The sequence below is a fragment of the Cucurbita pepo genome, chromosome 6 (assembly GCF_057944985.1).
Source record: "Cucurbita pepo subsp. pepo isolate OVF chromosome 6, ASM5794498v1, whole genome shotgun sequence".
NCBI lineage: Eukaryota > Viridiplantae > Streptophyta > Magnoliopsida > Cucurbitales > Cucurbitaceae > Cucurbita > Cucurbita pepo.
Window position 1 is genome coordinate 5,102,154 of NC_141803.1, and position 14,016 is coordinate 5,116,169.

Sequence of the window (14,016 nt, forward strand, 5' to 3'; positions counted from 1 at the left end):
TTATATTAAAAAAATATAAAACATTCTAATAAATCAAATAATATTCTACCCGTATAAAATTCACCATGATTTCTAAAAATTAAAATTTGAATATTACGAGGCAGAACGGAGTAGGGATTTGGGCGAGCTCGAGGGTAAAGACAGAGAATATAATCTTTGTCTCCGGCTTCGTTTAGCTAATAGAGAGTAATCACTATTAACAATGTTTAGAGATCGTCCCATTAACATAATTCTACCAGAATAATTCGAAAAGTTTAAAAAATTTCTCGAGCACGGTATTTTCTTTGTGGTCTTACGAAATATTCGACTTAAAAGAGACATGAACATTCCGATGCTAAGGGCTCTTGGGACGAGGTGTAGCTAAGTTCAGGTCTCTTTATTATTATTGTATCTCAAAATTATACCGAGTCTAACGAGCGAAACCTAATTTTAAAAATTATGATTTGCACGTAATTATCAATTTGGGCCTCAATTCAATGTATGATTTTAGAAGAGCCCAACTCAAGATTGCTCATGAAAAAGCTATTTATTCATTTTATAAGAGCTCACAAGGGTTCGAGAGGGTTACAAATGGTATCAGAGCTAGACACGAGACGGTTTACCAACAAGGACGTTTGAGTCCCAAAGAGGTGGATAACGAAACATTTCTTATAAGCGTGTGAAAACCTCTCCCTTATAGACGCATTTTAAAACCGTGAAGCTGAAGACAATACGTAACGAACGAGTTGAGCTATTATATATTTATTTTAAAAACATAATTAAAATTAATAACTAAATTTCATTTTCTATTATGAAAAATCACGATATTCTTTCTTTTTAATGATTGGAGAACAAATAATTTAAATAAAACAATATAAATCTAATATCGTACGTACATTAAATACTTTTAAACTTAATAATATGTTCGGGTTAGTTCGATTCAACCCAAGCTAATTTTAAGTGAACTCGTACAACAATAATAGTTAACTAATCACAACAGTTTTCATTTATTTAAACCAAACTCATCTCGAACATAACTTAACCTAAATTATTATGGTAGGATTAAATTGATCGAGTTTTTCAAATTATCAAGAACAATTTAGCGTTTGAAACAAGTTTTCAAATTATATATATATATATATATATATATAAAATAATTTAGGCATATTTGTAATTAGATTAAGAAAATACATATCTATAAAAAATAATAATAATAATTAAGAAAATTACACACTTAAATCCTTAAATGGAAAATTCCTCAATATAAGGAAAATATATTTAAAGTTAACTCACCTTTTCTATAAATAAAACTTTATATTTAATAGGCTAAAACTCCATATATATTTATTTTATTACTGTACTTTTAATAAATTTTAAATTTAATTGTTGAAAATAATTATTAAAAAAAAATTATGTGAATATATTTTAAAATTTTTATAATGAATTAAATTTTTATGTATAATTAGATCGAAGAACCATTTAAAAAATAAAATAAAATAAAAATTTATGTGCAGAATCTAATCTCTGAGCTCTACCCTGATTCCTACAAAAATAAATGGAGAATTTGGGTGGGGATAGTAATGATGAAAGTTTCTCTGTTCCTGCCTCGGGGCAATGATGCAGCTAGTGAAGTTCTAATCGAGACACGTTTTAAAAATCGTGAGGTTGATGATGATATGTAATGAGCTAGAGCGGACAATATCTACTAGTGATGAGCTTGGTCGGTTACAAATTGTATAAGAGTCCGTCACTGGGTGGAGTAAGGCTAGACATTTTTTTTTATAGTAGATGCATTTTAAAACTTTGAGTAAAAGTACTGAAGGGAAGCCCTGAATACGACAATATCTACTAGCGTTGCACTTGAGCGATTAGAAAGTGTGGGCATACAAAAAAAAAAAAAAAAAAAAAAAAAGTGATATTTGGAATTAAATTATTTTAAAGGAAGAATTAAGAAAATTAGATTGATATTAATATTGAAAAGGAAAACAGCTCAATATCGTTCGTGGAGGAAATGAAGGGAGACATAAAAAACGAATCACGATGGCCCGTCGTTCTTCAACTTCGAGGCAGCTCTCAGGCATCAACGCCCAATGCCCAATCTCTTTGGAATCTGCTTTGAAAATTCAAGTTTACTTCATCAATCATCATCATTCAACCCCATAAATGGGTTCCTTGAGCGTCAGTTTTGACTTATAGTGCACTCTCACTGTCTCGTCGTGGAATCTCCCCAAATTCCAACGAAAGGTAATCCTTATTGGTTGAAGAGTCCAACATTTTCCAGGAAGAATCTTAGATGGGTCTGGTTAGTTTTTGCATTATAATCGCTCTTGTTCTTGATTTTCTATAACCCACCTGCCGATTGTAGTAGCAGCACACACCATTGAATGTTGTTTTATGATGCTCTGAATCACTGTTGTGTTTGGAAAATCTGGATAGAACTTAGGCTTGGAAGAACGAAGAAACAAATGATTATAGGATGGAGCCATCTTCGTCGCTCTACGTTGTCTCTGTCTCTTTCTAATTCGTCATCCGATCATTGCCTAGAAAGTAGAAAGTGAATACCCCTTTTGTTTTTTAATCGGGGTTTTCCCTCTTTGGCTTTTTGTCGATACTTTCAACCCCTGATTCTTGCGCATCACGCTGCATCCTTGTCCAAAGGAAGTAACGTATGACTCTATCTCTGTTTCTTATGGATATATAGAACTATAGAAGTTGAGGATTCTCTTCGTTCTTCACTTGGATTGAGCTATACCTAGCTGTTGTATAGCACACCCATCATTCAAGCTTTTTGAATCATGGGTTTCTTAGCTAACTTGTTCTTTCATGACCCTTCTTCTTCCTCTATGAGCTCTGCTGCTCACTTTCTCCTTGAACCCATTTTAGCTCATGGCTTGTCTGGTTTGGCTCACTTGGTTTTGTTGCTTGTTCTTTTCGTCTCATGGGTTTGCTTTAAGTTGAAGGCAGGCTATGGGGGATGTCAAAGAGAGACGAGGTGTTTGTACCTTAAGGGAATGTTCATATGCTGCCTCGTTGTTTCTGTTTTCAACCTTGTTTTGTTTTCTCTTGGCTGCTTTTACTGGTATAGAAATGGATGGTCTGATGAAAATATGGTGACCCTTTTGGATTTTGGGTTGAAAGCACTTGCATGGAGCAGGGTTTCCTTTTGTTTACATTCTCATGTTTCCAAAACTGGAAAGGCAAAGGTTGCTAGTCATTTGAGAGTCTGGTGGGTTTCTTACTTAGCTGTTTCTTGCTACTGCCTTGCTGTGGACTCTGTTCTTTATGGACAAACTCATTTCTTGTCCATTAGATACTTGGTTTCTGATGTTTTGTCGGTTGTCTCTGGTTTGTTGATCATATATGTTGGGTTCTTTGGGAAGAGTGTGAGTGAACAAGACCCTCTTGAGGAACACCTTTTAAATGGTGAAACTACTCTCAGTAATGGCAGCGTCGATGGCATCGTCGAGCCGAAGAACTTGAAAGGAGATGAAACTGTGACCCCTTATGAGACTGCTGGAATTTTCAGTATTCTTTCATTCTCTTGGATGGGTTCTTTGATTGCAGCTGGAAATAAAAAGGCATTAGACCTTGAGGATATTCCTCAACTTGCAAGCCGTGATGCTGTTTCTCGGACCTTTCATATTCTCAGAAACAAGCTTGAGTTGGAGTGTGGAACAGTTAACAGAGTCACCACTTTTTCTATGGTTAAGGGTTTACTCTACTCAGCTTGGAAAGAAATAGCCTTAACTGCTGCTCTTGCATTCATTTATGCATTGGCCACTTATGTTGGCCCCTATCTTATAGACACTTTTGTTCAATATCTCAACGGTCAGCGAGATTTCGAAAGTGAGGGCTATGTTTTGGTCTGTGTTTTTTTCGTAGCGAAACTCGTGGAGTGTCTTGCAAAGAGGAATTGGTTCTTTAGGGTACAACAAGTCGGAATAAGGATTCGAGCAGCATTGGTTGCAATGATCTACAACAAGGGTCTGACTCTTTCTTGCCAGTCGAGGCAACAGCATACAAGTGGAGAGATCATCAACTTCATGACCGTAGATGCCGAGCGGGTCGTTGATTTCAGTTGGTATATACATGATGTTTGGCTGGTGGTTTTGCAAGTTGGATTGGCCTTGTTGGTTTTGTATAAGAAACTTGGTCTTGCTTCCATTTCAGCTTTTGTTGCAACTATAGCTGTTATGTTGATAAATATCCCATTGGGAAAGTTGCAGGAGAAGTTTCAGGACAAGATAATGGAGTCAAAAGACAAAAGGATGAAGGCTACATCTGAAATCTTGAGAAATATGAGGATTCTTAAGCTTCAGGGATGGGAGATGAAGTTCCTATCTAAGATATCCGAACTTCGGAACATCGAGGCAGGATGGTTAAAGAAGTTCCTTTATACATTGTCAGCTACGACGTTTGTCTTTTGGGGTGCACCAACGTTTGTGTCTGTGGTAACTTTTGGGACATGTACGCTTGTGGGGATCCCATTAGATTCTGGCAAAGTATTATCCGCGCTTGCAACGTTTAGGATTCTTCAAGAACCAATCTACGGTCTTCCTGACACGATCTCAATGGTTGTTCAAACGAAAGTTTCGCTTGATAGAATAGTGTCGTTCCTTCGTCTGGACGACTTGCAGTCTGATATTATAGAGAGGCTTCCAAGGGGGAGTTCTACTACAGCTGTTGAGATTATCAATGGGAACTTTTCTTGGGATGATTCGAGTTCGAAGAACCCGACGTTGCAAGATATCAATGTCAAAGTGGAACTTGGCATGAGAGTAGCTGTTTGTGGTACGGTTGGGTCAGGCAAGTCCAGCTTGCTATCTTGCATCCTGGGAGAGGTACCTAAACTATCAGGGAACCTGAGGGTGTGTGGTGGTAAGGCTTATGTAGCTCAGTCGCCATGGATACAGAGTGGAAAGATTGAGGAGAACATACTTTTTAGCAAAGAAATGGACAGAGAAAGGTACAAAAGAGTTCTTGAAGCATGTTGTCTAGAAAAGGACCTTGAAATCCTTGCATTCGGCGACCAGACGGTAATAGGAGAAAGAGGAATCAATTTAAGTGGTGGACAGAAGCAAAGAATTCAAATTGCTCGAGCCTTATACCAAGATGCTGATATTTACTTGTTTGATGATCCCTTCAGTGCAGTTGATGCTCATACTGGTTCTCATCTCTTCAAGGTAATTATTTTTTCCTAGTTATGTTTAGGACTTTGGTCACGTGCGAATTTACATGTAACTGTCCAAACCCACTACTAGCCGATGTTGTCCTCTTTGGGCTTCCCTTCAAGGTTTTTAAAACATGTCTACTAGGAGAGATTTTTACACCCTTATAAAGAATGTTCGTCCCCCTCTCCAACCGATGTAGGATCTCACAATCCACCCTCCTTCGGGGCCCAGCGTCCTTGTTGGCACTCGTTCCCCTCTCCAATCGAGGTGGGATCTCACAATCCACCCCCCTCAGGGCTTAGTGTCCTCGCTTGCACTCGTTCCCCTCTCCAATGGATGTGGGATCTCACAATCCACCCCCCTTCGGGGCTCAGTGTCCTCGCTAGCACTCGCTCCCCTCTCCAATCGATGTGGGATCTCACAATCCACTCCCCTTCGGGGCCCAACGTCCTCGTTGGCACACCGTTCGGTGTCTGACTCTAATACCATTTGTAACAGCCCAAGCCCATCGCTAGTTGATATTATCCTCTTTGGGCTTTCCCTCAAGGTTTTTAAAATGCGTCTGCTAGGGAGAGATTTCCACACCCTTATAAAGAAAGAATGTTTCGCAACCCTCTCCCACCGATATGGGTCTCACATAACAATAATCCTGCTTGAATTATCCTGACAGGAATGTCTCCTTGGTGTTCTGAATTCAAAAACAGTCATTTATGTCACTCATCAAGTAGAATTTTTACCAGCAGCAGATCTTATCTTGGTAAGTAGAGGACTTCTATCTCTGTTTTTAGTCATGCTCCTTGTTCTTTTACATCTGAACTTAGGAGATCCTTTACTATCAGGTCATGAAAGATGGAAAAATTGTTCAAGCTGGAAAGTACGATGAAATTCTTCGTTCTGGAACCGACTTTATGACACTTGTTGGCGCACACGAGGAAGCATTATCCACCATTAATTCTGTGGAAGGAGATGCTTCTGGAAAATCTGCAAGCAAAGAAGATGGGTCTATGAGTACTACTAATGGCATTACATATGAGGAAGATAAAACAGATATACAAGATGGGAAGGGAGTTGATGAAACTAAGTCAAAAGGGCAGCTTGTACAAGAAGAAGAAAGAGAGAAAGGAAAAGTTGGATTTTCAGTGTACTGGAAATATACCAAGTATGCTTATGGTGGAGCTCTTGTGCCTATTATATTGCTTGCTCAGGTTCTCTTTCAGATTCTCCAAATTGGAAGTAATTACTGGATGGCATGGGCTACTCCTGTTTCAGATGATATGGAGCCTCCTGTTTCGACCTCTCGATTGATTATCGTCTATGTTGCTTTGGCCATTGGAAGCTCTTTGTGTGTCTTCTTGAGATCAGCCCTTCTTGTGACGGCTGGTTTTAAAGCAGCAACTGAACTCTTCGTTAAAATGCACACGAGCATCTTTCGGGCTCCCATGTCGTTCTTCGATTCTACTCCGAGTGGAAGAATTCTCAATAGAGTGAGTGAATTTATATTCATGGATGCTCTTGAACTAGTCACTTGAAACCTGTAATCATAATTTGTATATACTGTTCTTTTGTTTACAGGCCTCCACAGACCAAAGTGCCATTGATATGGATATACCATTTCGAGTTGGGGCCTTCTGCTTCAGTCTGATTCAAATCCTAGGAACCATTGCAGTAATGTCTCAAGTTGCATGGCAGGTTTTCATTATCTTTATCCCTGTGATGGCTTTATGCATCTGGTATGAGGTATGCCTTCTGATCTTGTGGTTTGTCATGATCTTGTGGTTTGTCATGCTAGGAAAGTTATAACGCCCACCGCTAGCAGATATTGTCCTCTTTGAGATTTCCCTTTCGGGCTTCTCCTCAAATTTTTTAAAACACTAGGGAGAGGCTTCCACACCCTTATAAAAAATGATTCATTCTCCTCCCCACCCGATGTGAAATCTCACAATCCACCCCCTTCGGGTCCCAGCATCCTCACTCAAACTCGTTCCTTTCACCAATCGATGTGGGACCCCCAATCTACTCCCCTTCGGGGCCAGCGTCCTTGTTGGCACACTGCCTCGTGTCCACCCCCTTCGGGTGCTCTCAGTCTCCTTGCTGGCACATCGTCCGATGTCTAGCTCTGATACCATTTGTAACGTCTCAAGCCCACCGCTAGCAGATATTGTCCTTTTTGGGCTTTCCCTTTCGGACTTCCCCTCAAGGTTTTTAAAACGTGTATGCTAGGGAGAGGTTTCCATACCTTTATAAAGAATGCTTCATTCTCCTCCCCAACCGACGTGGGATCTCGTAGTTACATAATCTGAAAACAAAAATCTTTAGAGCTTCTGCTGTGCAGCTACCTAACATTGAGCTTTTGTTATGCAGCAATATTATATTCCATCAGCACGAGAGCTATCCCGGTTGATTGGAGTATGCAAAGCTCCAGGGATTCAACTTTTCTCCGAAACGATTTCTGGATCAACAACTATTAGAAGCTTTGATCAAGAGTCAAGATTCCAGGACACCAATATGAAACTGACAGATGCATACTCTCGACCCAAGTTCCACACAGCTGCAGCAATGGAATGGCTCTGCTTCCGTCTCGATTTATTGTCTTCAATCACATTCGCCTCGTCTTTGATTTTCTTGGTATCTATCCCTGTGGGAGTCATTGATCCAGGTACAATTTTCAAGCTGTTCTATCTTCAAACAATGATCTTGTAGTTCTTTTTTCCAACTGCCTAATTTATTTTACTCTCTACACTGAAGGCATTGCTGGCTTGTGTGTAACCTATGGACTTAACCTCAATATGTTGCAAGCTTCGCTAATATGGAACCTTTGCAATATGGAGAACAAAATTATATCAGTGGAGAGAATATTTCAATATACTTCAATCCCTAGTGAGCCACCTCTAGTTATCGAGGAAAACCGACCGGATAGTAGCTGGCCAGCGTTCGGAGAAGTTGAACTTCACAACCTGCAGGTACTTCAAATTCTTTTTGTATCCTTTGATACCAACAGCTCCCAAATCTGATACCTGTGATTCTGTCCTGAACTTTTATCATGTAGGTTCGCTATGCACCTCAGCTACCTCTTGTGTTGCAAGGTATTACATGCACTTTTCCAGGAGGAAAGAAAACAGGCATTGTTGGGAGAACAGGAAGTGGCAAATCAACTCTAATACAGACACTTTTTCGGATAGTCGATCCCGTAGCAGGTCATATTGTGATAGATAACGTCAACATAACAACGATAGGACTTCATGATTTGCGGTCAAAACTCAGTATCATCCCTCAGGATCCTACTATGTTTGAAGGCACTGTGCGGAGCAATCTCGATCCTCTTGAAGAATATGCAGATGAAGACATTTGGGAGGTAACACGGTTTCCTCTTCTAATCATTCCCTAGAAATAAGTCTACCTTGTTTTGTTTTGTTCAAGCATTTCATTGATGCATCAGGCACTGGATAAATGCCTACTTGGAGATGAAGTGAGAAAAAAGGAAGGAAAGCTGGATTCAGCAGGTACGTTTCTGGATGTTCTGGTAAAGGTTTCAATGAAGTGAAGTTCTTCAAACTTGTTCATTTGTGAATACAATGCAGTTAGTGAGAATGGAGAGAATTGGAGCATGGGTCAGAGGCAGCTAGTTTGCCTTGGTCGAGTGCTACTCAAGAAGAGTAAGGTGTTGGTCCTTGATGAAGCTACTGCGTCGGTCGATACAGCTACGGATAACTTGATTCAACAGACTCTACGACAACATTTTTCCGACTGTACTGTCATTACCATTGCACATCGAATAACCTCAGTCCTTGACAGTGACATGGTCTTGCTTCTAAGTCACGGTTCGTATCAATGCGCATACAGTCCACTAAACTATATAACTTGTCCATCCATAACTTGACTTTCATTACTCATCATGTAGGACTCATTGAGGAGTATGACACCCCCACAAGATTGCTAGAAGATAAATCATCCTCGTTTTCTCAACTAGTCGCAGAGTACACGCAAAGATCGGGTTCTCAATGAAAGACATGGCAGATGATAGGATCGTTAATGGACCCTTTTATTACATCTGCCTCTACCAAATTTTAGAACTTGCTATACGTTTAACCACATAAAAATCTCAGGTTCTCAGTCCAGCTCTTCTTGATTAGCTGTTATTAGTATCACTAGCTGTTTATGTGTAAATTTACTAAGACTTGTGATGGCTACAAAGAACTAGTGTATCGTTTCCCTAAAGATGAATGAGCCATTTTGATTTAGATTGATACTAAGTAATATAGCATGGATATATTGGGCTAACGTGTTCATATCCGACCGATGAGCCACATATAACTCAATGGTTAAGATATCTCTATCTTCCTAATGGATCAAATAAGCCCCTAGGCCATTCCCACCCAAAAAGAGAGTGGAAAAGAGGAACTAATCAAAAGAAATTGCATGTACCAAGAAGAAAATGTATAGATAAAGGATAGGCAAGAACTTTCAAACAAATTATTGATCTATAATCAGAGCTTAATCAAAAAATTTGAACCTTTTCTTTTATGGAATTTGATCATGACATATCAGCTACGTTTTCAAACGAATAGAAGGTAGATTTAAGCAATTCTATAAACAGTTTCCAACATACTTGGAACCATGAGAGCAGAAGTAAATTAGATCGTGAGGCAAAACTGGTAGGTTGAACATTGTTTGATCCTCCTCTTATAGTGGCGAAATGGTTAGTGAGGCTTTGGAGTAAAGCCATCAACAGCAAAATTCCTGGTGGCCGCAGGAATGGCTAAACGTATTCCATCAAGTTCAGGTTTTGCAATAACTTGACATCCCAAACGAGACCTGCAGTATCCCAACAAAGTTAATACCAACACAAACAGATTATAATATCATTTGATCTATGAAGTATGATTCAATAAATGGTGTGTACTCAGAAGATCAAAGGAAATATAGACATAAATCACAAACTTATGCACAAGTAACCAACGTTTCTGTAAGTCCAAATGCCAGATCCAACATGTCGTTCTCCTCATCCAAGGGTTCTTCTAGTTTATTGTAGTAGTCCGTATCCTGTGACGTGATTTAATCAGAGTTAACACAAAATTCCAGTCTAGAATTGTACCCATACCCCCCCCCCCCCCAGCGAAAAAAATAATAATAGAGAGAGAGAGAGAGCTTACCATCACAATAACATGACAAGTTGAACAAGCTAATGAACCTTCACATGCTCCTGGTTTGGGAGATAAAACAGTGTTAGTGAAGAAACAGAAACTCAAGAACCAGCATGCAATAATCTACTATGTTAAACTACGTAAAATCGATGCTTAAATCATGAGAAAAAGGAGGATGGTGCTTAAGGAAGAGGGGGGAATCAAGCTCTTTACCTTCAAGTTCTATGTCATTTAGATGAGCAGCTTCTAACATGGACATTCCAATGGGAACTTGAATTTGTTTCTCTTCTCCATCCTTAAGGACAAATGTGACAGATATCCTGCAAATCACAGTTTCTGGTAGAGAAGAATCAACAGAATAATCCAAATGCAGACCATAGCGTAGAAGCTTTTGAATGATGTTTTTACTTGAGATGTCAGTATACTAAATCATTAAAGGCCAAATAACACAATCTTTACGAGCGAAGAGGATTGTCTTCAGCTTGACATTGGTTATACGCAAGCATCCACACTGGCTCTCGAAAAAGAACTAAGAAATGCAAATGCCATAAAAATAAAAATCTAAGATGGTTCGGAATAGCCACCAATACATTTCCGTAAATCTAAAATTCAAATATATCCAGAGACACTCCATTATCAACACTATATCGGTAATAAGAGGTGTTTCGACTGGGTTATTATCCTCCCCATTTGTATATTTCATTCATCAATGAAAACTATGATTCAATCTCAAAAAATTTATTTATCAATCTAAAGGCAAAAAACTTGAACAGATATTGATGATTCAAAGCCACATGAATTATGCTTGTACCACGCACAGTACACCTACATATTGTTTAATCAGTCGGTGATAGCAATTGATGCAACCGAAGTCTTCTAGTATGCATGTAAAGTTAAAAGGCTAAAAGAACTTACGTTTCTTTTGGGTCATTCTCTTTTTTGCAGCCATCCTGAGGACCTGAGGTAGAATACAGACGTTGTTCCTGCCATTTAAAACCTTGGAGCATCTGAACTTGAGCCTGTGGCTGAAAAAAGAAAAATGGGTCCTTGCTTAGGTTGGTAATTAAGAAAATACTATTTTCCCAAAAGTTATGTTTATTTGACCATGAACTAATGTAGCTAATACTTAATTCAGACCCAGCTATCTATTGTGAACTTGAGCAACTACAATAGTTTGAATATTAAACTAAAAGACAGAAGGAGCATCTTATATCAATCCTAGAATTGTTAACTAACCAGAGGTCGCAAGTATTCGAAAAAAGGCCCCCGAATGTTACTTGCTTTAGTCACGAGGAAAAACTGCCCTGTTGGAGAAAAAAAGGAACAAATGTAATCAGAAACGACAAAGGCTACATCGCATATTACAAGAACTTTGACCCAAGAGAAAAGAAACAAATAAGCATGTCAAAAAAATGTCCAAAGGAACAAAGAGGTAAGATTAATGCTAAGAAGCACTAATACAAAGCATAGACAATGGTATTTAAAGATGAGACAAGAAGATATGAAGCTCCTCCAAAAAATCGCAAGTTCTTGGTTGCTTCATCTCTTTCATCATTGTTCTTTTGCTACTAAAGGGCGGAAAGTCTTCTTCAAGGAGTTCGCGGTCGTCTATTGTATGTCAAGAAGAATCAATGATTGGTCTTCAGAAGAATGTTTTATCCTTAAACTTTGTCTCCCTATATGGTTAGTGAACTTGCTTTCATCCTAGAAACGCACACACTCGTCTCCATATTCAATCTTAGGCTACCCACCAAAGCTACTGAAAGGACGCATAAACTCGGAAAAGGACCGATCAGAAGGTCGAAAGACCCGAATACTGACGACTTAGAACACCATCTATACATGTCTTCCAAATTGATATCCACTAACAAAACCAATAAAATACAAGTACTTAAAAATGAAGGAGAACAACATACCTATGAAGAGTTCTTTTATCATCCGAACTCCAGTTCTTGAAAGTTTAAAAAGCGACATAATAATTCCTGCTATTACAACAACATCAGCAAGTAACAAGTTACTATGTTCAGTAAAATACCATTCTTCTAATGTACCAAATTACTCCTAGCTACCAAATGCCTCAAACATCGATGAACCTAACCCCAGGCCTATAGCAATAAAAAAAACATCACGTAATTGAATATTTGACGCAATATGAAAAACAGTGGAGTTTTGCCCTCCAACATGAACATTCTTCAATCAATCAAAGCCAATACAGAGAACATGAACCTCTGAAATGCGAATAGCCGACAAAACAAACTTGGGTTTTGTTTGGTACCTGCAAAATATCAGCTGGTAGCTGAAACAGAGACTGACGACGGCTTGCAATCGATTGAAATATGAACTTCTTGGAAAATACCTCACTTTCGAGAGAGATCGCGGTGCAGTTCAGGGCCTCTACGCGGTAGAATTTCAAAATTTGCGTCGAAAATAGGACCGATTTGGAACGATCTCAAATTAAAACCTAGCTGAATCCAAAAATTAACCCAAGCAACCGAGAAATGAAAGAACATTCGACGACGGTTGGCGTGGCGGCGTGAGGTTGCAGCAGATGGAGGGTGAACGTAGGGCTTTAAGTATTTTTTTTTTCTTTTTTTCTTTTTTTGTAACATAGAAAAAGGTTTTTCAAAACAATATATTTATATAATCTCCGATCACACATTTTTAAAGCAGCGGATAATGATTGTGTGACACTTGTTCTAACCCAACGAACAAGTTAGTCATGTAAAATTCGAACTTCGTATACAATATCAGCCTATGCTCGAGCCTCAGGTCACGTTGTAAAGAAAGCAGTGTTATAAGCTAAAAACGAATAGACAACAACAACAGCCCTGATAGCATATAATTCCGGGTAGGAAGAATTCACCACTAATCACATCTCCATATAGTATATTTTGGGGCATTTTAGCCCTGCGCGGGTGTAGACATGATTTTGGTGACCGGTCATACATCCTACACAACATGAAATAATAAATGTCTATTTAAGATGAAAGCATGTAAAAGGCGTTTGGAATGAGCACACGGTCATGGACAACACGTCCTAGACAAACATGACCGTGACACTTGGCTTGTTTTACCAATTAACAATGCTCTAAAGTTTTCAAAGATGTGTGATAAATCTATAGCCGAGAAAATTTATAGGAAGGGTAGTATTAAAGAGCTTATCATAGGATCGACTTTGGTAAGTTTGCACAATATTAAGTTGAATCTCGTCTCTACTAGTGAGCTGGACGACGAAGGTTATAGTGTGGGTTTTGGTAGTTGCTCGTGCAAACTTAATCGAGGATATGAGGTGATGACATTTGCCACGAAAAATGTATATCGTACAATTACTGATTGAATGTTGTCAAACGATAAAGAGACCGTGGATGCTAGTTAAAGCTGCAAATGTTGGTTGTATAGCTACAGTTTAGCCAACGACATTAACAGTTATGTTAGATCATTCAAATCACGATCCATTTGTTCAAATACAACGGTTGGAAAGTCAGAGAACAGAAAGTGGATTTCAACGATTCCCAGGAAACCCTAATTATTAACGCTCGAATGAATCAATGAAGTTGGCTAGACAAGCAAGAAAATAAAAAGATCGAGGTAATCACTGGGGTAAAAAGTCAGGTTTCTACCTCGGTAACAAACTTGAATAGAAAATCAAATCATTTGTTGATTAAATCTCATTCACGAACAATTGTACAAGTTACAAAATGTCGAGTATTTAACACTTAACTGAA

At 38.7% G+C, this 14,016-nt stretch overlaps 2 protein-coding genes across 6 annotated transcripts; one reads left to right on the plus strand and one right to left on the minus strand.

Moving 5' to 3' along the window:
- Positions 1-2,105: 2,105 nt before the first annotated feature.
- LOC111797011 (ABC transporter C family member 3) lies at positions 2,106-9,400 on the plus strand. The gene is made up of 10 exons (XM_023679853.2): positions 2,106-5,162; positions 5,821-5,907; positions 5,990-6,634; positions 6,723-6,887; positions 7,512-7,806; positions 7,896-8,110; positions 8,197-8,502; positions 8,587-8,650; positions 8,729-8,968; positions 9,049-9,400. The coding sequence occupies exons 1-10, from the start codon at positions 2,775-2,777 to the stop codon at positions 9,150-9,152; spliced, it is 4,509 nt and encodes a 1,502-aa protein (XP_023535621.1). The 5' UTR covers positions 2,106-2,774; the 3' UTR covers positions 9,153-9,400.
- Positions 5,990-12,880, minus strand: LOC111797013 (uncharacterized). 5 transcript variants are annotated; one of them, XR_002815466.2, is made up of 9 exons: positions 12,567-12,876; positions 12,208-12,273; positions 11,528-11,595; positions 11,207-11,316; positions 10,505-10,611; positions 10,301-10,350; positions 10,108-10,190; positions 9,757-9,962; positions 5,990-6,131 (listed from the first exon to the last, which is right to left on the minus strand). XR_002815466.2 is itself a non-coding variant. In XM_023679858.2 (9 exons), exons 3-9 carry the CDS (start codon positions 12,263-12,265, stop codon positions 9,848-9,850), a joined length of 591 nt encoding a protein of 196 aa, XP_023535626.1. In that variant the 5' UTR covers positions 12,266-12,273; positions 12,518-12,566; positions 12,648-12,878; the 3' UTR covers positions 9,610-9,847. The 5 variants fall into 5 exon arrangements, 4 of the variants coding, with proteins under 4 accessions (XP_023535626.1, XP_023535627.1, XP_023535625.1 ...); XM_023679858.2 differs by lacking the exon at positions 5,990-6,131 and adding an exon at positions 12,518-12,566 and having other exon boundaries at positions 9,610-9,962; positions 12,648-12,878; XM_023679859.2 differs by lacking the exon at positions 5,990-6,131 and having other exon boundaries at positions 9,610-9,962; positions 10,089-10,190; positions 12,567-12,880.
- Between the last annotated feature and the right edge of the window lie 1,136 nt (positions 12,881-14,016).